The sequence below is a fragment of the Enhydra lutris genome, unplaced genomic scaffold (genome assembly GCF_002288905.1).
Source record: "Enhydra lutris kenyoni isolate GAN:26980312 unplaced genomic scaffold, ASM228890v2 scaffoldscaffold14, whole genome shotgun sequence".
In the NCBI taxonomy this organism is placed as follows: domain Eukaryota; kingdom Metazoa; phylum Chordata; class Mammalia; order Carnivora; family Mustelidae; genus Enhydra; species Enhydra lutris.
This window is the reverse complement of record NW_019154098.1, coordinates 42,609,027-42,632,958: the sequence shown is the minus strand read 5'-3', so window position 1 is coordinate 42,632,958 and position 23,932 is coordinate 42,609,027. Positions and strand designations below refer to the sequence as shown.

General features: G+C 37.7%; 1 protein-coding gene across 1 annotated transcript in view; it reads right to left on the bottom strand.

Moving 5' to 3' along the window:
• LOC111146624 (RAD54 homolog B (S. cerevisiae)) overlaps positions 1-23,932 on the bottom strand; it is a 92,419-nt gene that overhangs the window by 67,818 nt on the left and 669 nt on the right. The window contains exon 2 of the mRNA XM_022502260.1: positions 8,813-8,981. Within this exon, the coding sequence (XP_022357968.1) occupies positions 8,813-8,981 (169 nt within the window). The remainder of the gene's footprint in view (positions 1-8,812; positions 8,982-23,932) is intronic.

Below are 23,932 nucleotides of genomic sequence, written 5' to 3'. Positions count from 1 at the left end.
TGACAGATGAGAAAAAGAGAAAGACACTGGGCTCCCATGAGGATATCCTTTAGACTGCTATACCAGTCAACCCTGAAGCCTGAAATTTCAATAGCTATACATGCCAATAAAATTCAATTATATAAGCCAGTATCTTTATTAATACACTAAAAGCATATTAACTGATATTTAAAAACTGTGCTTTCTTGGGACGCCTGGGTGGCTCAGTTGGTTGTGCGGCTGCCTTCGGCTCAGGTCATGATCCCAGTGTCCTGGGATCAAGTCCCGCATCGGGCTCCTTGCTCAGTGGGGAGCCTGCTTCTCCCTCTGCCTCTGCCTGCCACTCTGTCTGCCTGTGCTCACTCTCTCTGACAAATAAATAAATAAAATCTTAAAAAAAAAAAAAATTGTGCTTTCTTTCCATTGTGCTTATCCCATTTGCTTATTTTGTCTTGCTTAAATCACCATTTCACATTTTGTGTTTAAGACTGACATACATACATTTATTGATTGATTGATTGATTGATTGTGGGAGGGAAAGAGAGACAGCATGAGCAAGAGGAGGAGCAGAGGGAGAGGGAGAAGGAGAATCCCACACAGATTCTGCACAAGCATGGAGCATGGTACAGGGCTCAATCCTGACCCTGAGATCATGATCTGAGCCAAAGTCAAGAGGCAGACACTTAACCAACTGAGTCACCCAGTCACCCCATATTTTGTTTTTAAATTAGGATTCAGAGAAGAGGAAAATAAGAACACAATTCAGTCCCCCAAAAGTAGAAGCTGAACACCGTTATTATTTCAATTATTCTACATGAGCCCTCCCAAAAGCATAAAGCAGATTTCCAGATTAAAGTTCTGTTCAAGGGGCGCCTGGGTGGCTCAGTGGGTTAAGCCCCTGCCTTCGGCTCAGATCATGATCTCACGGTCCTGGGATTGAGTCCCTCATCGGGCTCTCTGCTCAGCAGAGAGCCTGCTTCCCCCTCTCTCTCTGCCTGCCTCTGCCTACTTGTTATCTCTCTCTCTGTGTCAAATAAATAAATAATCTTAACAAAAAATAAAAAAATAAAGTTCTGCTCAAACAGGAATACCCCCAATTCAAGCAACCGAGGAAGTGTAGACCAAACTTAACATGCTTAATATGCTAGGCAAAAAAGAGGCTTTCCAAAAGACCTTAGTAAATACATCCCACAAAGTTTATACATCGATAGTTTATAGCCTTGGGAGGAAAGATGGCAAGAGTTATAAGACTATTTGAGAAATTCAGTAAAGCTCCTTAGGAAAATGCACATGTCTCCCTCTGTTTTAACTGCCTCCCTATTTACCTAGCTGGTGAGAAAGGATTCCTGTTCTAGAGTTACAAGGATGGCCAAATACACAGCACCTGATACTGGACAGGTACAGATCAACAGCAGTTACATACACTCACCGAGTGGGGGAGGAAGACCACCACTCTCATGGAAGGCCACAGAGGGATTGCCCTCCAGAACAAAGTGAACCAGTAGGGGTGTGGGAAGCAGGCTTTGCAGTACCAAGAGGGTGAGGTGTCCCTTGGCTCCTAGAAGATGTGACTGACTTGTTTAAATAATTCTGCAGCTGGCAGGGAAATGAAAGCTGTTATCCACAGATAAGCAGAAACTGCACCTGATCTAGTCAGTAAGAAGCATTGTTTAACTAGGGGATCTTAACCTCAGGAACAGAGTAGGGAAGAGAACTTGTAGTTAGGCCTTTCAAGACCCTCCTGATTTTATCAGGTATCAAGGAGCATATAATACTGATTTAATTTTTGGCATTACAAAACACCCTCCTCTACAGACACACACACACACATAAAAGCACACCCCTCTCGAATCCATATCCATATTAATTAAGAACAACGGTTCAATATGTATATCTAATCATTGCCTTTCCCCATGCACCCTGTGTCTTACAAAAGAGTAGGCAATGCTGGATACCCAGAAGAGAATTTGGTAACTCAATCTCCTACAGATATGGTCCTGGATAATACCTAGTAGTTTCAAATGTGCTTCAAGATGAATCTGCAAAAATTAATGGACAAATAAATGGGGAGAAGGAAAAGCTCTTGCTTACAGCAGAATGCCAACTAAAAAATACAGATGGAATTAGAAAATCTCAACAATCATGATTTAAGCAAGAGAAAGATAAAACTACTAGGTGAACATTTGATTAAATAAAAAATATTGACACCGTTTCAAAGGATCTCCCCACAGATACTTATTAAGTACAAAAGCAAAAATAATACCTTTATACTGAAGAAACTTGGCAGATACTAATTTATTTAAATAATTAAACTTAATATCACTAATAATGGAATAAATTGACATCATATGCCCCCTAATGTTATACCAAGAATTATTTTTGTGATATTCCTGCTGAAAATGTATACCTGAATCTATTCATAAGGAAACATCATAAGGAATTATCTATTCATAAATCAAACATTTATAGAATGAGAAACATTCTATAAATGATTGGCCTCAGGGCACATGGGTGGCTCAGTCAGTTAAGTGTCTGCCTTCAGCTCAAGTCATGATCCCAGGGTCCTGGAGTCGAGCCCTCTATCCGGCTTCCCTGCTCAGCGGGGAGCCCGCTTCCCCCTCTCCCCCTGCCCGCCATTCCCTTGTTTGTGCTCTCTCTCTGTCAAATGAATAAATAAAATCTTTAAAAGTAAATAAATGAAAAAAATTGTTCTGGATTTAAAAAGACTAAAAGGACATGACAACTAAATACAACACATAAGCCTTGACTAGTAGGAAAAAATGTTTACTTATTCCTTTTTTAAATTCATTTTTGATATGAAGGACATCACTGGGACAAGAGGAGAAAGTTGAATAGGATCTGTGGATCAGAAGGTAATACTGTATCAAAGTAAACTTCCTGATTCTGATGGTTGCACTGCTGTACTTTATTATATAGAAGACTGCTCTTGTTTAGGAAATACAGACTGAAGAATTTATAGAGTGATGAGCATCATGTCGGCAACTTATTCCCAACTGGTTCAGAAAAATTACACAAATGAATGCAGTAAAATTTGTGGAAGTTCTTTGTACTATTCTTAAACTTTTCTGTAAGTTTGAAACAGTATCAAAATATAGCATTAAAAAGTTTAACTTAAAAGGCACAGCAAGCTCAGCTGGTTAAGTGTCCAACTCTTGATTTTGGCTTAGGTCATGATCTCAGGGTCTTGAGATCGAGACCCTAGCTCAGCAGGAGTCTGCTTGAGATTCTGTCTCCCTCTCCCACTGCCCCTCCCCCGTTCCTGCATGTGCACACTAAATAAATAAAGGCACAACAAAATGACATTTTTTGACAATTAGATTATCAAATACCAAAAAGTAGAAGTATATATTCATATATAGATTGAGCATCACAATAAATAATACATGCATTGCTCATACATTGCTGGTGAAAGGATAAACTTCTAACCTCTTTAGAAGGCACTTCATCACTATCCATCAAAATGATAAATGCACACACCTTGAAACCAGTACCCTACTTCAAGGTGTTTATCCTACAAATATATTCTCACATATGTATATAATATATAGACATTAACTGTAGCTTTGCTTGTAACAACAAAAGATACCAAATAATATAAATATCCTTTAATAAAACACTGGTTAAGTATATGTGGCATATCCATAATGATGAAATATTAGTAGCTTTTTAAAACCATAAGGTAGTTCTATGGGGCACCTGAGTGGCTCAGTCCATTGAGCAGAGAACCCTTGATTTCAGGTCAGGTCATGGTCTCAGGATCCTGGGATGGAGCACCATGTATGGCTCTGTGCTCAGCAGAGGGTATGCTTGAGGACCCTGAGATCATGACCTGGGCTAAAGGCAGACACTTAACCAACTGAGCCACCCAGGCACCCCAACAAGCTTTTTCTTAAGCAGGGCATACAATGGATCAATTGTTTGACCATCTTCTTTTTTTTTTAAGATTTTTTTTTTTTTTTTACTTATCTGAGACAGAGAGAGGTAACAAGAGAGAACATGAGCAGGGAGGAGTAGGAGAAACAGACTCCCCACTAAGCAGAGTGCACGATGCAGGGCTCAATCCCAAGACCCTGAGATCATGACCTGAGCTTAACCAACTGAGCCACCCGGGTGCCCCAAATGTTTAACTATCTTAAATAAACCTGCATTTGATAGGAGTATAACACTAACACATTCTATCCACCTCTGTTCTCATTTGAAGACATGAAAATTTATAATAATTATAAGGTGGCCATGCAAAAGAACCAGCATATGCTTATATGCATTTATTTGTATCAACTAAAAGAAAATAAAAAATTCTAAGCTTCTCCAAGAATTTATAAACCCAAGAAGGCATCCAACCATTCCCAAGGACTTCAATTCCAAATGAAAAATACTTATCTAATATCCACAAAGAGATTTTATCACTCCCTTTTTTATTCTTAATCTTCCCCTCTTCACTACGTCATTCCTTACAGCCTATAACATACTACTTTTAAAAAACAGTAACTGGAGGGGCACCTGGGTGGCTCAGTCAGTTAAGCAGCTGCCTTAGGCTCAGTCATGTTCCTAGGGACCTGGGATCGAGCCCCGCATCGGGCTCCCTGCTCGCCAGAGAGTCTGCTTCTCCCTCTTCCTCTGCCTGTTGCTCTGCCTATTTGTGCTCTCTCTGTCAAATAAATAAATTAAAAAAAAAAAAAAAAAAAAAAGAACAATAACAGGGGTGCCTGGCTGGCTCAGTCAGTATGGTGTTCAACTCTTGATCTCAGGGTTGCGGATTCAAGCCCCATGTTGGGTGCAGAGATTAAGTAAAAAAATAAAATCTTAAACAACAACAAAAACCTCTCTGGTCCCATGCTCTCTCTCAGGATACTATTCTTTCCCTTCACAACCAAATTTATTTTTACATACTTCATTTATTTATATTCAGTGACTCCATTTACCTGTTTCCATTCATTAATTATCTATTACAATATGACTTTTGTTCCATTTTTTTAAACTGTTTCCTCAAATATTACCAAACCCTGAAAACTATGATATCCCAGTAGCTTATACTTGACTACTTGACTTCTCTGAAGCATTTCAGAGCCAAAGGACTTACCCAAGGGACTTAATCACAAATTTTCCAAGATCCTTTCATTCAATCATAGTATGTTTTTTCTAATTCATACTATCTGATTTAAAAATCTGAAAAGGGGAAAGTTCCTGCCTTCGTATTCACACTTTAGTCAGGTAAATAAATAAAATACAAAACAAGACAGTGTGGATGAACAGTTTGAGAGAGAATGAGAAGGAATCAGAAAGAATGAAACAATTTCTTTCTGTTTCTAAAGAAAGTAAGTATTGTTCTGAGTATTAGGAGGACCAAGGCTTCCTGTATCAGTTTCTAAGGACTGCCATAACAAAGTACCAAATACTAGGTGGCTTAAAACCACAGAATTCATTCTCTCAAAATCTGAAGACCGGAAGTTCAAAATCAAGGTGTCGGCAAAAGCTTTCTCTCTCTGAAGATTCCAGAAAAGAATCTTTCCTTGCCTCTTTCTAGCTTCTGGTGGTTGCCAACGGTCCTTGGTGACCCTGGGCTTGCAGGTGTATTACTCCAATCTCTGACTTAATCATCATGTGGCCTTCTCGCCTCATAAGGACACCATCCATTAGATTTAGGATCCACCCTAACACAGTATAACCTTATTTTAAGTTGATTACAACTGCAAAGCCCCCATTTCCAAATAAGGTTGCATTCGCAAGTACCAGAGGTTAGGACTTAAAACAATTAAGTTTTGTTCAATTAATTGAATTAATTAATTGAACCAACTGTATTTCTCCTTTAATTTTCTCAAGCCAAGGCAAAGAGTAGAGGCTGCAGAGAAGACCCAAAAAATTTAAAAAAAAAAAAAAAAAGTTTTTTAAAAGACAGAAGAGAGCCCTTCTAGCACAACCTCCAAAAAGGCATTTACCCTGAGCCATGGATGAAGTCATTAGTGGTAGACCTGATGTGAAATGTTGGGATCCAGGAGCAGTCAAGAAACAATTCTTGAGATGTCTTTGGTGCAAAAAGGTGGTTTTATTAGAGCACAGAGACAAGATCGTGGGCAGAAGGAGTTGCAATGGGGTTGTCAGGAGTGGCTGATTATATACTTTCAAGATGGAAGGAGTTTAGGGATAGTGTAATCTCTAAGGAATTTGGAAGCAAGCTTGCCAGGACCTTGAAGGGCTAGCTATTATTAAGAAAAAGTCATTTACTACTGTCTAGTATAACCTTAGTCATGAGACCCTTCAGATGTACATCGGTGGGCCACATGCGTGGAGGATGATTACTAACATATATCTTGGGGGGGGGGGGGGGTTAAGAAAAAGGAAGTTTCCAAACAGATTGTTATGTGTTAAAGACTTACAAGATCCTGGAGGTAGGGCTAATGCCAAGCTAAGGTTGCCTTTTGCCCTTAGTAAAGTATTAACATTGAGGCAGTTGAGTTCCTTGAGGAACGTCACTCTACCTGTCCCAAATACTTGTCAGTGGGCTGTAAGCTGTAAGGAAGTTTAATCTTTTTTTTCTCCTGCCTTTGTTCTCCACATCAGACCTACACCCTCATTCTCACACAAGGACTATTACCTGCAAAGGCACTGGGTTATAAAGAGACCTGAAATGCCCAGTGAAGTTCAGTGGAATGAAAATATACTCATTAGGGCACTTTCAGTTGAGAAAGAAACAAAACTTAAGCCAGCTTAGGCAAAAATGATATTACTGATGAAGTGGTTATTAAGTATTATGTATTATTAAGAAATCTTAAGAAATACATGCTGAGGGGTGCCTAGGTAACTCAGTCGTTAAGCATCTGCCTTCAGCTCAGGTCATGATCCCAGGGTCCTGGGATCAAGCCTTGCATCAGGCCCCCTGCTTGGCGGGAAGTCCGCTTCTCCCTCTCCCATTCCCCCTTGTGTTCCCTCTCTCACTGTGTCTCTGTCAAAAAAATAAAATCTTAAAAAAAAAAAAAAAAGAAATACATGCTGAAGTATTAAGGGATGATATGGCATAACATCTGCAATTTATTTTCAAATGATCCAGGAAAAAAATGGACATATGGGGGGAAGGAGGAAAGCAAAATGTTAACAACTATAGTATTTAGGATGATAATTATTCTTTCAACTTCTCTACATGCAGGAAATTTTTCAAAATAAACAGATGATGAGGGAAAATGAGGACATATTTTAACTGGGACAAACCGGCTTAGACCCCACTTCAGGGAGGGGGGTGGATCTAGGATTAAAAAGATGTAAAAAGGTGAATTATACTACACAGATCTCTCATCTCCATACTTTTTCTACATAAAACATTCCTCTCCAGTAATCCACCATAGAAAGCAAGATGTTTCTCACAATGTTCTTTTCCCCAATTAACCTCTCTCTGAATGAGAGGCAGCAGGGTGTCAGGAGGTTGGCAAAGGTCCCCCAGTCCAGTAAATGTATTAAATCAGAGAAGGGATTAAGGGATTAAGGGTTGAGTAAATTAACTCCCTCTTCAATTTATCTTAACTCTTAACTCCCTTCTCATATTTAGCAGGTTAAAGAGTGAGAAACTATAGAACAAAAATACAGCAGCAAATCAGTAACAAGGAATGTATTACAGCCTAAATATCATTCCCTAGTGAAGAGATTAGCCACCATAATAGAAAAAGAAAGAGGAATAGATGGATCATTATCTGTCACAGGCTTGGCGGTAGAGAAGAAAACCTGGGAGAACAGGATATTCACTTAACAAAGATGGAAGAAAAATAAAAGGAAGGACAAGGAGAAAAGAAATAAGGAGAGAGCAAATCAATGAGACAGTCCAGCTGTTAAACTGCCATACCTGACACCATCACAGCTTTTGAAAAATTATAAGGAACACATAAACGAAACTAGGAATCCTAGTCAGTTGGGAAAATACAGAATTCTTTTCTCCCCCAACAAGAAATAAACCCATTCATAGGTAAAATTTATTAATCCTCACAAATCTCAAGAACTTCCTTCAAAATGTTAAGGATTCTTACTGATTTGTACTGGTATCTTAAGCATGACAATTACTCTTCTGTAGACCAGCAGATGGGGCTCTCTCCCTGAATCTGTTTATTCAACCAAAAAAATGAATGTTATTTGGAAAAATGTAGTCTTATGTTGTCTTTCGAAGGCCAAATAAACATCAGGAAACAACCCTATTTATTATTTTAATTACTTCTAAAATATTAATTTCTAAGAGATAAAAAAAGAAACAATCATTATTTTAACTCAATTCAACAATGCAGGGAGGAAGCTCTGTTAAATCCTTGGTTCTCCTTCAGTTATGTACCCTTATAATGCAAATCTAACTGATCTGAAGGTACTCCATGAACTATTATTAATTAACAATTTTACTCATTTCAAGTTCACCTCTACAACTTAGTACTGTTAACACAGTTTTTAATTTTTTTTTTTAAATAGGTTCCATGCCCAATGTAGGGCTTGAACCCATGACACTGAGATTAAGAGTCATATGGTCTACCCCAACATGGTTTTTATAACTTTTTTAATCAAATCTTTGAACAGAATTTATTTTGGTACTTGAGGAACATACCATACTTAACCAACAAATTCACAATGAACAGTCTTAGATATCTATTATAAAGTACAAGATTTGAACTACATGGCTGTTAACCCAATCACTAAAGAAATTATAACCAGAAAAATCTGAATTGCCAACAATCTAGAGGTTTTACAACACTTTTCAATATAACATTCATTCTTGAAACAGTCAATTTAAATAATACTACACTACAACTGGTCAAGTGTAAACCTAATCAATAAAAAGAAGTCTTACCTGTATGAGGTGGATCTAACATTGCCATTACAGATGCTTCAGAATAGTGTTTTCCACTGTTATTATGACCATGGTTAATTTCTCTAGTGCTTCTCTCGGTAGACAGATTTGAACTGCATATTCTGGGATTATTTTGTAACTGGAGAAAGGTATTCTCACTTGCAACAGCCTAAAAGAAGGGAAGATATATTTTATGCAGAAATTAAATCTAATTTCCCATATTTTTACACAGCAGATTCCTAATTTAAAATATAAACTACCAGTTTCTCTATATTTTAATAGGGAATAGATATTTTAAAATAAACTTAAAACCCAATTTTTAGGGGCACCTGAGTGGCTCAGTGTGTTAAGTATCTGCCTTCAGCTCAGGTCATGATCCTGGGTTCCTGGGATTGAGCCCCTCATCATGGGGAGCCTGCTTCTCCCTCTCCCCACGATCCTCCCTCTGCTTGTGCTCTCTCCCTCTCTCTCAAATAAATAAATTCTTAAAAAAATATATTTAAAAAAAATAAATAAATCCAATTTTTACTATTAAACTAGTTTTAATTATGTTATAAAAGCTGAAACACACAACAGAATGAAAATTATGCTTATAATTATAGTGTATGTTACACAACATATCAGGAGAGTTTTTAAACATGTCATAACATGCCATTTCTCAGAGACAATTGCTCTTTTGCAAAGTTTCTCAATATTAAAATCAATACTTAAATATTCTCCATTTTTTATGTGGGATAGTGGTACTGTCACTGCGTTGTTTACAGAAACAAATATTAAACCGTTTACAAATGAAAAGATATTCCTGGGATTGGCATCAAAATAATGAGTATGCTGCGCCAAAAATAATGAGATATACCTAAGAATAAACCTAACCAAAGAGGTAAAAGACTTGTACTCTAAAAACTATGAAAGAAATTGAAGGTGACACAAAGAAATGGAAAGACATTTCATACTCATGGATTGGAAGAACAAATACTGTTAAAATGTCTATACTACCCAAAGTAATCTACATGTTTAATGCAATCCCTATCAAATACTGACACCATTTTTCACAGAACTGGAACAAACAACACTAAAATTCGTATGGAACTACAAAAGATCCCAAATAGTCAAATTAATTTTGAAAAAGAAAAGCAAAGCTGGCATCACAATTCCAGACTTCAGGTTATATTACAAAGCTGTAGTAATCAAAACAGTAATGGTGCTGGCACCAAAAAAGACACATAGATCAATGGAACAGAATAGAAAATCCAGACATAAAACCCCTAACTATATGGTCAATTAATGTTCAACAAAGCAGGAAGGAATATTCAATGGGAAAAAGACAGTCTCTTCAACAAATGGTATTGGGAAAACTGGACAGCAACATGCAGAAAAATGAAATTGGACCACTTTCTTACACCATACACAAAAAGAAATTCAACATGGAGGGGCACATGGATGGCTCAGTCGGTTAAGTGTCTGACTCTTGATTTCAGCTCACATCATCATCTCAGGGTTGTGAGACTGAGTCTCCCACTGGGATCCATGCAAGGCATGGAGCCTGCTTAAGATTCTCTCTCCCTCTTCTTCTATCCCTCCCCACCTCAAAAATTGATTAAAGACCTAAATGTGAGACCTGAAACCATAAAAATCCTAGAAGATAGCACAGGCAATAATTTCTCTGATATTGGTCATAGGAACTCTTTCCTAGATAAGTCCCCTGAGGCAAGGGAAACAGAAGCAAAAATAAACTTGGACTAAATCAAAATAAAAAGCTTCTCCACAGCAAAGGAAACAGCCAACAGAACTAAAAGGCAACCTATGGAATGGGAGAAGATATTTGCAAATGACATATGTATTAAAGGCTTAGTATCCAAAATATATAAAAAACTTATGCAATACCCCAAAAACAAGTATTCCAATTAAAGAATGGACAAAGGGCATGAACTAACATTTCCACCAGAAAGACATACAGATGGCCAACAGACACATGAAAAAGATACTCATCATCACTCACCATCAGGGAAATGCAAATCAAAATTACAATGAGTTATCACCTCACACTTGTCAGAACAGCTAAAATCAACATAAGAAACAAGAGATGTTGGCAAGGATATGGAGAAAAAGGAACCCTCTTGCATTATTGGTGGGAATGTAAACTGGTGTAGCCACTGGGAAACAGTATGGAGGTTCCTCAAAAAGTTAAAAACAGGGGTGCCTAGGTGGCTCATTTGGATAAGCGGCTGGCCTTCAGCTCAGGTCATGATCTTGGGATCCTGGGATCAAGCCCAACATCAGGGTCCACACTCAGTGGGGATTCTGCTTCTTCTCCCTCTGCCCACCCTCATGCTCACACACGCACATACACTCTCGTTCTCTCTCAAATAAATAAAATCTTAAAAAAGAAAAAAGTTAAAAATAGAACTACCCTGTGATCCAGCAATGGCACTACTAGGTATTTACCCAAAGAATACAGAAACATTAATTTAAAGGGATACATGTACTCCCCCATGTTTATAGCAGTCTTATTTACAATAGCCAGGATATGGAAGCAGCCCAAGTGTCTATCAACTGACGAATGGATAAAGATGATGTGGTATCTGTTGTATATACATGGAATATTATTCAGCCATGAAAAAGAATGAAATCTTGCCATTTGCAATGACATGGATGGAGACAGAGAGTATAAAGCTAAGTTAAATAAATTAGAGAAAGACAAATATCATATGATTTCACTCATATGTGGAATTTAAGAAAAAAAATGAGCAAAGGGGAATAAAAAGAGCAAGAGAAAAACCAAGAAACAGACCCTTAACCATAGAGAACAAACTGTTACCAGAGGGGAGATATAGAGGAGTGGGTAAAATAGGTGATGGAGATTAAGAAGTATATGTCATGATGAGCACTGAGTGATTAAAATAAAAACACAGGGACGCCTGGGTGGCTCAGTCACTTAAGCCACTGCCTTCGGCTCAGGTCATGATCTCAGGGTCCCGGAATCGAGTCCTGCATCAGGCTCCTTGCTTGGCAGGGAGCCTGCTTCTCTCTACGCCTCTGCCTGCTTGTGCGTGCTCTCTCTCTATCTCTCTCTCTCTCTCTCTCTCTGACAAATAAATAAATAAATAAAATCTTTAAAAAATAAAATAAAAACACAAGGGGCGCCTGGCTGGCTCATTCAGCAAAGCATGCAACTCTTAATCTCAGGGTTGTAAATTCAAGCCCCATGTTGGATGTAGAGATTACTTAAAAACAGAATCTTTGGGGCACCTGGGTGGCTCAGTGGGTTAAAGCCTCTGCTTTCAGCTCAGGTCATGATCTCAGGGTCCTGGGATCGAGCCCCACATCAGGCTCTCTGCTTAGTGGGGAGACTGCTTCCCCCTCTCTCTCTCTCTGCTTCCCTCTCTGCCTACTTATGATCTCTGTCAAATAAATAAATAAAATCTTTTTAAAAATCCTTAAAAAAATAAAAACTTTAAAAAAATAATGAGTAGGGAGGAATTGGGCAGGGAGTTGAAAAGGTAAAAATGAAATAAGATTGGTCATGAATTGACATCTGTTGAAGCTACATAATGGTACATAAGGGTTTTTTTATATAAACTATTTTCTCTATTTTTGTATATGTATTTGTTTTCTATTGCTGTTGTAAAAAGCTACCACAAATTTAGTGGCTTGAGGCAATGCAAAATTATCATTTTGTAATTCTGTATGTTAGAACTCTAACTTGGGTCTTACTGGGCTAAAATCAAGGTGATCAGTAGGGATGTACCCTTTTCTGGAAGCTCTGGAGAGAATACATTTCCTTGTCTTTGCAAACTTCTAAGTCATTTTTTGGCTAGTGGTCCCCTTCCCCTATCCTCAAAGCCAGCTACTCTGCATCTCTCTGACCCTGCTTCCCTAACCACATCTAACACTCTCTTCTGTCTCCCTCTTACTGGGCACACCCAGATAATCCAAGATAACCTCCCAATCTCGGGGTCTTTAACATTAATGACTTAGTCTAACTTCCTTTTGCCATATAAGGTAACATATTCACAGGATTAAAATACGGATGTTTTTGGAAGTCCATTTTTCTGCCTCCCAGACTATGTTTAATTTTTTTCTTTAAGATTTGAGAGAGAGCACATGCATGCAAATGGGGGTAGAGGGAGAGAGAGCATCCCAAGCAGACACCCACTGAGCAGGGAGCCCAATGCAGGCTTGACCCTGAGATCATGACCTGAGCCAAAATCAATAGTCAGTCATTCAACCACTGAGCCATCCTGACACCCCTGAATCCTTTTAAATATAACTCACAATAACAGACACATATCCCTATAAATATTCTTATTAAAATAAATTTCAGAGGTATTCAAAAAACCTATCTTGTAAGATTTTACAGTAAGTCATAGTAATATACTAATGGACACCATAATTTTACTTTTACATCATTTCAAACTTAAAGAAACATTATAGAAATAAATACAAGGAAATCCTAGATGGCATTTGCCCAGATTTACCATTTGTTTACATTTTGCTTCATTTGTTTTCCTTTCCTCCCTTTCTCCCTCTCTTTCTTTGTGTGTCTGTCTATATGTGTTACGGGCCCAGCACACTTCAGCTGCATGACTCTGCTTGTCTGTATATGTCAATATCTGAGATTAAACTGGAGACATTGTGCTCCTTTACCTCTAAATATTTCAAGATATGTTTACAAAGAGCAAAGTCACTCTTCCACAATCACAGTAAAATTATCAAGATCAGGATTTCTTATTGGTATATTATTTAACGCACAGTCCACATTCAAATTCAGTCACTTTTCCCAATAATATCATTTATAGTGTTTTCCCTAAGCCAGGATCCAATCCCAGATGATATATTACATTTAGTAAGCATATTTCTGTAGTCTCTAATCTAGAATAATTCCTTAACCTTTACTTGTCTTTTGGGACTTTGACACTTTTAAAGAGTATAGGCCAATCATTTCCTAGAATGTCCCAAAACGGACTGTCTCATGTTTCCTTATAATTAGCTTCAGGTTATGCCATTTGGACAGAAATACCATAGTTCATCATATCAAGACGCACATAGTATCCATTGTCCCATTACTGTAAGTATATACTAGATAAAGGTAGTATCTGCTAGGTCTCCCTGCAAAGTCAGTATTTTTTCCTTTGTAATTTTTTAAAAGTATATAGTGAGGAGATGGTTAAGTCTATTCAAATACCCTGGGGCGCTTGGGTAACTCAGTTAAGTGCCCGAGTCTGGATCTCAGTTCAGGTCCTGATCCCTGGGTCATGAGTTCAAGCACCACGCTGGGCTCCACACTGGGCATGGGGCCTACTTTTAAAAAATTAATTAACTAGATTAAGGTGTGTGTGTGTGTGTGTGTGTGTGTGTGTGTGTACACACATATGTATACATATTATTTCCTTAAACATTCACCCACTAGTTTTGGTATCTACTGAATTTTTTTTTTTTGACAACACAAATGACTGTCTAATGCCAACAACTGCTGCAGAAAGCAAGACAGGTGAGTAGGAACATAAGTGGTTCTAGCCAATGTCCACGCATCTAGGAAGTAGTGACATTTATGGTCCTCAAACTTCCTTCTAGAGTTCATACTGACCAGTCCCTTAAATTGTTTTAAGAATTACACAGATTCTGTTCCATGCATTGAGAACTAATATGTAAACTCTTTGTTATAGAGTGCACTAATATTAAATGTCTTAATTCCATTTTAAAATCCTAGTATATTGTAGGTGGGTAAGTGTTCCCGTATAACAAATATGCAACTTAAAAGCCGTCTTTTAGGAGGGTATGTGATATGGTGAGTGCTGTGAAGTGTGTAAACCTAGCGATTCATAGACCTGTACCCCTGGGGCTAATAATACATTATATGTTTATAAAAAAATAAAATAAATAAAAAATAAAAGCCCTCTTTTATCCCCAGAAATAATTCATAAGCAAATATTATTGTGTGCTAACAAGCTCCTTTAATTGGAATATCAAAAGCAGTTTTCTCTTCAGCCCTGGCTTAAAGATATCCCTATATTTTTAATTGAGTTTAATTGACATAAAACGTTAGTTTCAGATGTACAACAGTAATGATTCAGTATTTGTATATATTGCAAACTGATCACCATAATAAGTCTAGTTAAATCTATCACCATACACGGTTACAAAATTTTTTTCTTGTGATGAGAACTTTTAAGATCTACTGTTTTGTAACTTAGGGCATCCACTGATATCTTCTAACACCATCACTTCTATTATTATGATTTAGCATTCCACTTTAAGATCTTAGCTTACTCTTCTCCCCATATATTTTACTTATACTAGTATAGATTCAGACTCCTGTATAATTCAATTAGCATATTTATTTTGACACTCATTTTTGTTCCAGATTTTGTATTTATCAGACCAAACAAATGAAAACCCCTGAAGTTATCAAAACAATATTATTTTCATCTAAGATGAGAAATAATTTAAGAACAAAAATTTAGGAATGGGCTAGACTAAGGAGAAGTTCACTAGAGTGAACTGCTAAGGCTTCTCATGTTGCCTTGCTTAAAACAGCTGTACAATTTCAAAAATGCCTATTTCAAAAATGCCTAGCTTTTAAAAATAACTATTTAGTTTCCTGATAGAATTAAAAGAAGAAAAGAGTAAATCAATGGTTTTGCTCTCAAATTAGTCCTTAGAAACTACATCAAAAAATAAACCTTAAGACAATGGTATCAAAATGATTAATGGGTAAAGAAGAGTCTTTTTAACATCCTGGAATAACACAGTATCCACGTACAAAAGAAAGAAGTTGGACCCCTACCTCACACCACATACAAAAATGAACTCAAAAATGGGACAGACTAAAATGTAAGAACTAAAACTACAAAACTCTTAGAATACATGAGACAAGGGGGAAAAATTCTGTATGTACAGTGACAGATGATAATTACACTTATTACAGTAATCATTTCACAATATCTACAAATATCAAACCATTATGTTGTATACCTGAATATAATGCTGTATGTCAATCATACCTCAATAAAAAACAAATGAGTTTGTTTTGTTTTAAGATTTTTAAGTAATTCTCTACATCCAACATGGGGTTCAAACTCATGACTCATCAACAATCACATGCTCTACTGACTGAGCCAACTAGGCACACCAAAAAAACAAATTAATTTTAAAAATAAATAAAATACAGGGGTGCTTGGGTGGCTCAGTTGGTTAAGCATCCGACTCTTGGTTTCAGCTCAGGTCTTAATCTCAGGGTCACGAGATTGAGTCCCACGTCTGGGAGTGGAGCCTGCTTAAGATTCTCTTTCTCTCTCTCTCCCTCTACCACCTCTTCCTCTCTAAAAAATAAAACAATTAATAAAATCAGATACAGGAGTAACTCCTCATGACCTTCTTAGATAAAATACCAAAATCATAAGTACCAACACCAAAAAAATTAGATAAATTGGACTTAATCAAATTTAAATCTTCTGTGCTACAAATGATACTATCAAGAAAGTGAATAATCAACAGAATGAGAGAAAATATTTGCAAATAGTATATCTGATAAGGGACCTGTAGCTAAATATATATATAAGATTTTTATTTATTTATTTGACAGATAGAGACAGCAAGAGAGGGAACACAAGCAGGGAGAGTGGGAGAAGGAGAAGCAGGCTTCCCAATGAGCAGGAAGCCAGATCCCAGGACCCTGGGATCATGACCTGAGCCGAAGGCAGATGCCCAATGACTGAACCACCCAGGAGCCCCTAAAATATATTTTTCAAAATAACACTCTTGGGGTGCCTGGTTGGCTCAGTTAATGAAGCATGGGACTTATGATCTCAAGGTTGTGAATTCAAGCCCCATGTTAGATGTAGGGATTAATTAAAAATTAAAATTAAATTTAAGTTAAATTTTAAAAAGATCCTTAAAAAAGAAAAACTCTTACAACTCTGTAACAAAAAGCAAATAATACAATTTTACAAAGGTCAAAAGATCTAGGGGCACCTGGATGGCTCAGTTAAACATCCAACTCTTGCTTTTGACTCAGGTCATGATCTCAGGGTTCTGGGATCAAGCCCCACACTGGGATCTACGTTCAGCATGGAGTTTGCTGGAAAGTCTCTCTCTCTCCCCCCCCACCCCGCCCTTCCCTGCTCTCTAAAATAAATGAATAAATCTTTTAAAAAACACTCAAAGGTCAAAGGATCTGAATAGTCCAAAGAAGATATCCAAATGGCCAATAAGCACATGTAAAGATGCTCAACAACATTAGCCACCAGTGATGCACAAATCAAAACCACAAATGAGATACTACTTCACCCACTAGTAGACTACAATCAAAAAGATAAGAGTAAGTGTTGACAAAGATGTGGAGAAATTGAAACCCTCATACGTTGATGGCAGGAACTAAAATATGGCAGCCACCTTGGCAAAGAGTTTGTCAATGAAAGGTTAAACATAGAGTTACATGATCCAGCAATTCCATAACTAGGAATGTACCCAAGAAAAATGAAAACACATGTCTACACGAAAACTTGTACACAAATGTTCACAAGCATTATTAATAACTCATTTGAAAAGTGGAAACAATCCAAATGCCTGTCAACTGACAGATAAATAAAATGTGGTATATTAATACATTATACAGTAAGGTAGGCAGAACAATGCTTCCCAAAATGTCTATACTAATCCCCAGAATCTGTGAATATATTAAAAGAAAGGCAAAAGAATTATGTAGATGTGATTAAGATGTGCTTAAAGTAATCGCTCCTGAAATGGAGAGACTGTCCTGGTTTACCCAGGTTGGCCCAGTCTAATCAAATGATTCCCAGTCTGAGGGAACCAGAGACATAATAACATGAGAACTGAAACTGTCATTACTGGCTTTGAAAATAAAAGGGAAAAAATAAAATGCAGGTGGACTACTGAACCTAAAAAAGGCAAAGGATACAGCTTCTAGCCTAAATGAGTGAATGCAGTTCTGCCAACACCTTTTGCAAGTATCTTCTCCCATTCCATAGGCTGTTTTTAGTTTCATTGATTGTATCCTTTGCTGTGCAGGAGGTTTTCATGTTGACAAAGTCCCAATAGTTCATTTTTGCTTTTATTTCCCTTGCCTCTAGAGATGTGTCTAGTAAGAAATTGATATGGCAGAAGTCAAAGAGGTTGTTGCTTGTGTTCTCTTCTAGGATTTTGATGGATTCGTGTCTCACATTTAGGTCTTTCACCATCTTGAATTTATTTTTGTGTATGGTGTAAGAAAGTGGTCCTGTTTCACTCTTTTTGTTGTCGTTTTCTGAACACCAGGTTAAAGAAACTGTCTTTTTTCCAATGGATATTCTTTCCCGCTTTGTTGAAGATCGGTTGACCACAGAGTTGTGGTTCTCTCTCATTCCTAGGTTCTCTATTCTGTTGCAATGATCAAAGTGTTTGTTTTTGTGCCAGTACCAAACTGTCTTGATGATTACAGCTTTGTAATACAGCTTGAAGTCCGGAATTGTGATACCTCCAGATTTGGTTTTCTTTTTAAACATTACCTTGGCTACTCAGGGTCTTTTCTAGTTCCATACAAATTGTAGAACTATTTGTTCGAACTTTGTGAAAAATGCTGGTGTTATTTTGATAAAGATTGCCCTGAATGTGTAGATAGAATTTTAATAATATTTGTTCTTTTAATCCATAAGCATGGAATAATTCTCCATTTCTTTGTGTCTTCAATTTCTTTCAAAAGTCTTATATAGATTTCAGTGTAGAGATCTTTTATCTTTTTGCTTAGGTTTATTCCTAGGTATGTTATGGTTTTTGGTACAATTGTAAATGAGGTCGATTCCTTGATTTCTCTTTCTGCTACTTCATTATTGGTGTATAGAAATGCATCAGATTTCTGTACATTGATTTTATATCCTGCAACTTTGCTGAGTTTATGTATCAGTTCTAGCCATTTTTCATGGAGTCTTTTGGGTTTTCTATACCAATACCTTGATCTTAGCCCAGTGAGACCTATTTTGGACTTCTGACCTACAGAATTATGATAGATTTGTGTTCTTTTGAGCCACTAAATTTGGTAACTTATTATAGAAGCAATAGAAAATTAATAAATTTGGCAATAAAAAGAAATAAATTATTGATACATGCTAAAACATGGGTGAGCCTTGAATACATTATGCTAACTGGAAAAAGTCAGTCACAAAAAGCTACAAGTATAAATGTATGATTCTATTTATATGAACGTCCCCAAGAGGCAAATCTACAGAGACAAAAAAAAAAAAAGATTAGTGGTTGCAAAGGGCTGAAAGACTTGGAGAAAAATGGAGAACAACTGGTAATATATATGAGGTTTCTTTCTGGAATGATGAAAATGTTCTAAAATGGACCTTGGTGATCACTGTAAAACTGTGAATATAATAAAGACCAATGAATTGTAATGGTATGTGAATTGTATCTAATTAAAGCTGTTTTTAAAAAAAGAAACCTTGAATAAAATCTTTAGAAAAAGAAACCTTGAGGGGCGCCTGGGTGGCTCAGTGGGTTAAGGCTCTGCCTTCGGCTCAGGTCATGATCCCAGGGTCCTGGGATAGATCCCAGCATAGGGCTCTCTGCTCAGCAGGGAGCCTGCTTCCCCATCTCTCTCTGCCTGCCTCTCCGCATACTCGTGATCTCTGTCAAATAAATAAATAAAATCATTAAAAAATAAAAATAAACTAAAAATAAAAAATAAGAAAAGATACCTTGGGATGCCTGGGTGGCTCAGTTAAGTACCTGCTTTTGGCTCAGGTCATGATCCCAGCGTCCTGGGATCAAGTCCCACATTGGGCTCCCTGCTCAGCAGGGACCCTGCTTCTCCCTCTCCCTCTGTCCTTCTTCCCCTCCCCACAGACTTGTTCTTGCTTTTTCTCTCTCTCTTAAATGAATAAAATCTTTTAAAAAATGAAAAAATAAAAAATAGGGGCACCTGGGTGGCTCAGTCATTGAGCATCTGCCTTCAGCTCAGGTCGTAATCCTGGGGTACTGGGATTGAGCCCCACATCAGGCTACTTGCTCAGCGGGGGTCTGCTTCTCCCTCTCCTTCACCCTCTCCTCCAACCTACTGTTCCCCCACTTATGCACACTCTCTCTTTCTCAAAATAAATAAATAAAAACTTTTCAAAAAATAAAAAAGGAAATAGAAAAAAATTAAAAATAAAACAAAAAAAATAAATCTTGCTAAAAAACAGAAACTTGTACTTTCATCTTACATTGTGGCCAGAATTCTAAAGAAATGTAGGCTAAAACTGGGGTGGGGTGCCTGGGTGGCTCAGTCATTACCCATCTGCCTTAGGCTTGGGTCATGATTCCAGGGTCCTGAGATTGAGCCCTATATGGGGCTCCCTGCTGAGCAGGAAGTCTGCTTTTCCCTCTCCCACTCCCCCTGCTGTGTTCCCTTTCTCTCTGTGTCTCTGTCAAATAAATAAATAAAATCTTAAAAAAAAAAAAAAGAAAAGAAAAGAAATGTAGACTAAAACAAACACACGCAGACCAAAGAAGCAGAGTTAAAAACCAGCAGACCCTTTTAACAACAAAAAGACAATCAATTAAAACAATCCATTAAAAACCAGGCAAGGGCGGGGGGGGGGGGGGGGGGGCACCTGGGTAGCTCAGTTAAGCGGAGCAGCTGCTTTTGGCTCAGGTCATGATCCCAGGGTCCCGGGATGGAGCCCCACATCGGGCTCTGAGCTCAACAGAGAGCCTGCTTCTCCCTCTCCCTGCTGCTCTGCCCACTTGTGCTCTCATTCTATCTGTCAAATAAATAAATAAATAATCTTAAAAAAAAAAAAAAAAAACAGGCAAAGGGCACTTGGTTGGCTAAGCTGGTTAAGTAACTGCCTTTGGCTCAGGTTGTGATCCCAGAGACCCGGAATCAAGTCCGGCATCAGGCTCCTAGCTCCACGGGGAGTCTGCTTCTCCCTCTGACCTTCGACCTTCTCCCCTTTCATGCTCTCTCTGTCTCTCTCTCAAATAAATAAATAAAATTGTTAAAAAAAAAAAAAACAGGCAAAGAACTTGAATAGATATTTTTCCAAAGAAGATATACAGATAGGCAATAAGCACATGAAAGGATTCTTAGCATCACTATTCATAAGAGAGTTGCAAATCAAAACCACAAATGAAAAACCACTCATATCTTCTAGGATATCTACAATAAAAACTAAACAAAATAGTAAGTAACAAGTGTTGTTGAGAATATAGAGAAACTGGAACCCTCACGCATTGCTGGTGGGAACGTAAAACAGTGCAGCAGCAGTTGTGAAAAACATTTTGGTAGTTCTTCAAAAAGTTAAATGTAGAATTACTATATTACCCAGCAATTCCAGTCCTAGAAAAATGAACATAGGGACTTAAACAGAAACTTGTGTGCCCACATTCATAATAGCATTATTCACAACAGCCAAAAAGTGAAAACCCAAGTATCCATCAAAAAATGAATGGATTAAAAAAAAAAAAAAACAAAGAATGGATAACTAAACTATGGTGTATACATACAAACGAATGTGATTCAACCATACAAAGTCATGAAGTTCTGACACATACTACAACACAGATGAACCTTGAAAATATTATGCTAAGTGAAATAAGCCAGAAACAGAAGGGCAAATATTGTATGATTCCACTTATATAAGGTAACTAGAAGTCAAATTTATGAAGAGAGAAAGTAATATAGTGTTTACAAGGGGGTGTGTGAAGGAGGGAATAGGGAATTACTGTTTAATAGTGGTTACAGGATTTGTCTGGGGTAATGAAAAAGTTTCCAAATGAAAATAGTGGTGATCCCTGTACAACAGTGTGAGTATAATTAATGCCACTTATTTTGCAAACTTAAAAATGGTAAAATAGCAAATTTTGTTATATTTTACCACAATAAAAAAAGGGAAAAAAATCTGCTGACAGATGGTGACTACATATAAGCATGACATACCATATGTAATTGTCAGATCACTATGTTGTACATCAGAAATTAATATAATATTGTATGTTAACTGCAACAACCAAAAAGGAGAGGGAAAAAGAATTTGAAGACTTTAATCCCCATACCATGAATGGTTCAGAAAACTGTAGAGCAGAGGAAACGTGGATTGCCCATTTTACATTCCTTCTAATGCCTTTATATACCATCTATATAAATAAGACCTTTGGTCTTAGAAGATGAAAACAATCCTTTCTTTTCGTAGTAAAAAACAAGACTGCTGGGGAGCCTGGGTGGCTCAGTGGGTTAAGCCTCTGCCTTAGGCTCAGGTCATGATCCCAGGGTCCTGGGATCAAGCCCTGCATTGGGCTTTCTGCTCAGCGGGGAGCCTGCTTCCTCCTCTCTCTCTGCCTGCCTCTCTGCCTACTTGTGATCTCTGCCTGTCAAATAAATAAATACATAAATCTTAAAAAAAAAAAAAAAAAAAAAAAAAAAACCATCCAAGACTGCTTTAAGAGTACCTGGCTAGCTCAGTCAGTGGAGCACACGACTCTTCATCTTGAGTTCATGAATTCAAGCCTCACATTGGACGGACAGCTTACTTTTAAAAAAAAGGGTGCAGGGGGCGCCTGGGTGGTTCAGTCCTTGGGCGTCTGCCTTCGGGTCAGGTTGTGGTCCCAGGGTACTGGGATGGAGCCCCGCATCAGGCTCCCTGCTTGGAGGGGGAGGGGCTGTTTCTCCCTCTCCCACTCCCCCTGCTTGTGTTCCCTTTCTCGCTGTGTCTCTCTGTCAAATAAATAAATAAAATCTTTAAAAAAAAAAAAAGAAAGAAAGAAAAAGAAAAAGGGTGCGATGGGGAGCACCTGGGTGGCTCAGTCATTGAGCATCTGCCTTTGGCTTGGGTCATGATCCCAGGGTCCTGGTATCCAGCCCCAAACTGTGCTCCCAGCTCAGTGGGAAGCCTGTTTCTCCATCTCCCATTTCCCCTGCTTGTGTTCCCTCTCTCGCTGTCTCTCTTTCAAACAAATAAATAAAATCTTTAAAAAAAAAAAAAAATGGGGGTGGGCAACTACTTTAAGCATTTACTTTTTATAGATAAAATTTTAAGGAAACAGGGGCAAACTGGCCGGCTCAGTCAGTGGAGCATGCAACTCCTGATCTTAGATTTGTGAGTTCAAGCCCCACACTGGGTGTAGATTACTTAAAAAATAAAATAAAATCTTTAGGGGTAGCTGGGTGGCTCAGTGGGTTAAAGCCTCTGTTCAGGTCATGATCCCAGGGTCCTAGGATCGAGCCCCACATGGTCGGGCTCTCTGCTCAGCAGGGAGCCTGCTTCCCCACCCCCTGCCTGCCTCTCTGCCTACTTGTGATCTCTGTCTCTCTCTCATTGTCAAATAAATAAATAAAATCTTTTTTTTAATTAAATAAATAAATAAATAAAATCTTTCAAAATAAATAAATTAATCAAATTAAATAAAATCTTTCAAAAAAAGGAAATGTCCAGAATTGTGATACAAATTATTACTCAAATATATTTACTCCTTAAATCACCTTATCTAAAGTTTCTTTTAAGATTTTATTTTTAATGTTTTATTTAAATTCAATTTAGTTAACATATACTATTAGTTTCAAGGGTAGAATTTAGTGATTCATCAGATGCATATAACACCCAGTACTCATGACATCAAGCACCCTCCTTAATGCTCATCACACAATTACCACATCCCTCCACCCATCTCCCCTCCAGCAACCCTCAGTTTGTTCCCTATAGTTAAAAGTCTCTTATGAGAGACTCCCTGTTTTTCTTATCTTATTTTTCCTTCCCTTCCCCTATGTTCATCTGTTATGTTTCTTAAATTCTACATATGAGTGAAATCATGTGGTATTTGTCTTTCCCTGACTTATTTCGCTTTGTATAATGCCCTCTAGTCCAAGCCACAAGATTTTATTTTTAAGTAATCTCTACACCCAATATGGGGTTTTGAACTCATAACCTCAGATCAAGAGTCACATGCTCTTCCAACTGAGCCAACCAGGTGCCCCTTATCTAAAGTTTTCACTTATGTGGTAACTTTAAAAAGAACACTGATTAGAACAATTTATTTTTACAAGAATATCCACCCTGTCCCTCACAGAGGTATTTTTTTACTGTTAACAGACATTTATCCCATAGATCCAACGGCAAGTCATTCCTTTAAAAAAAAAAAAAA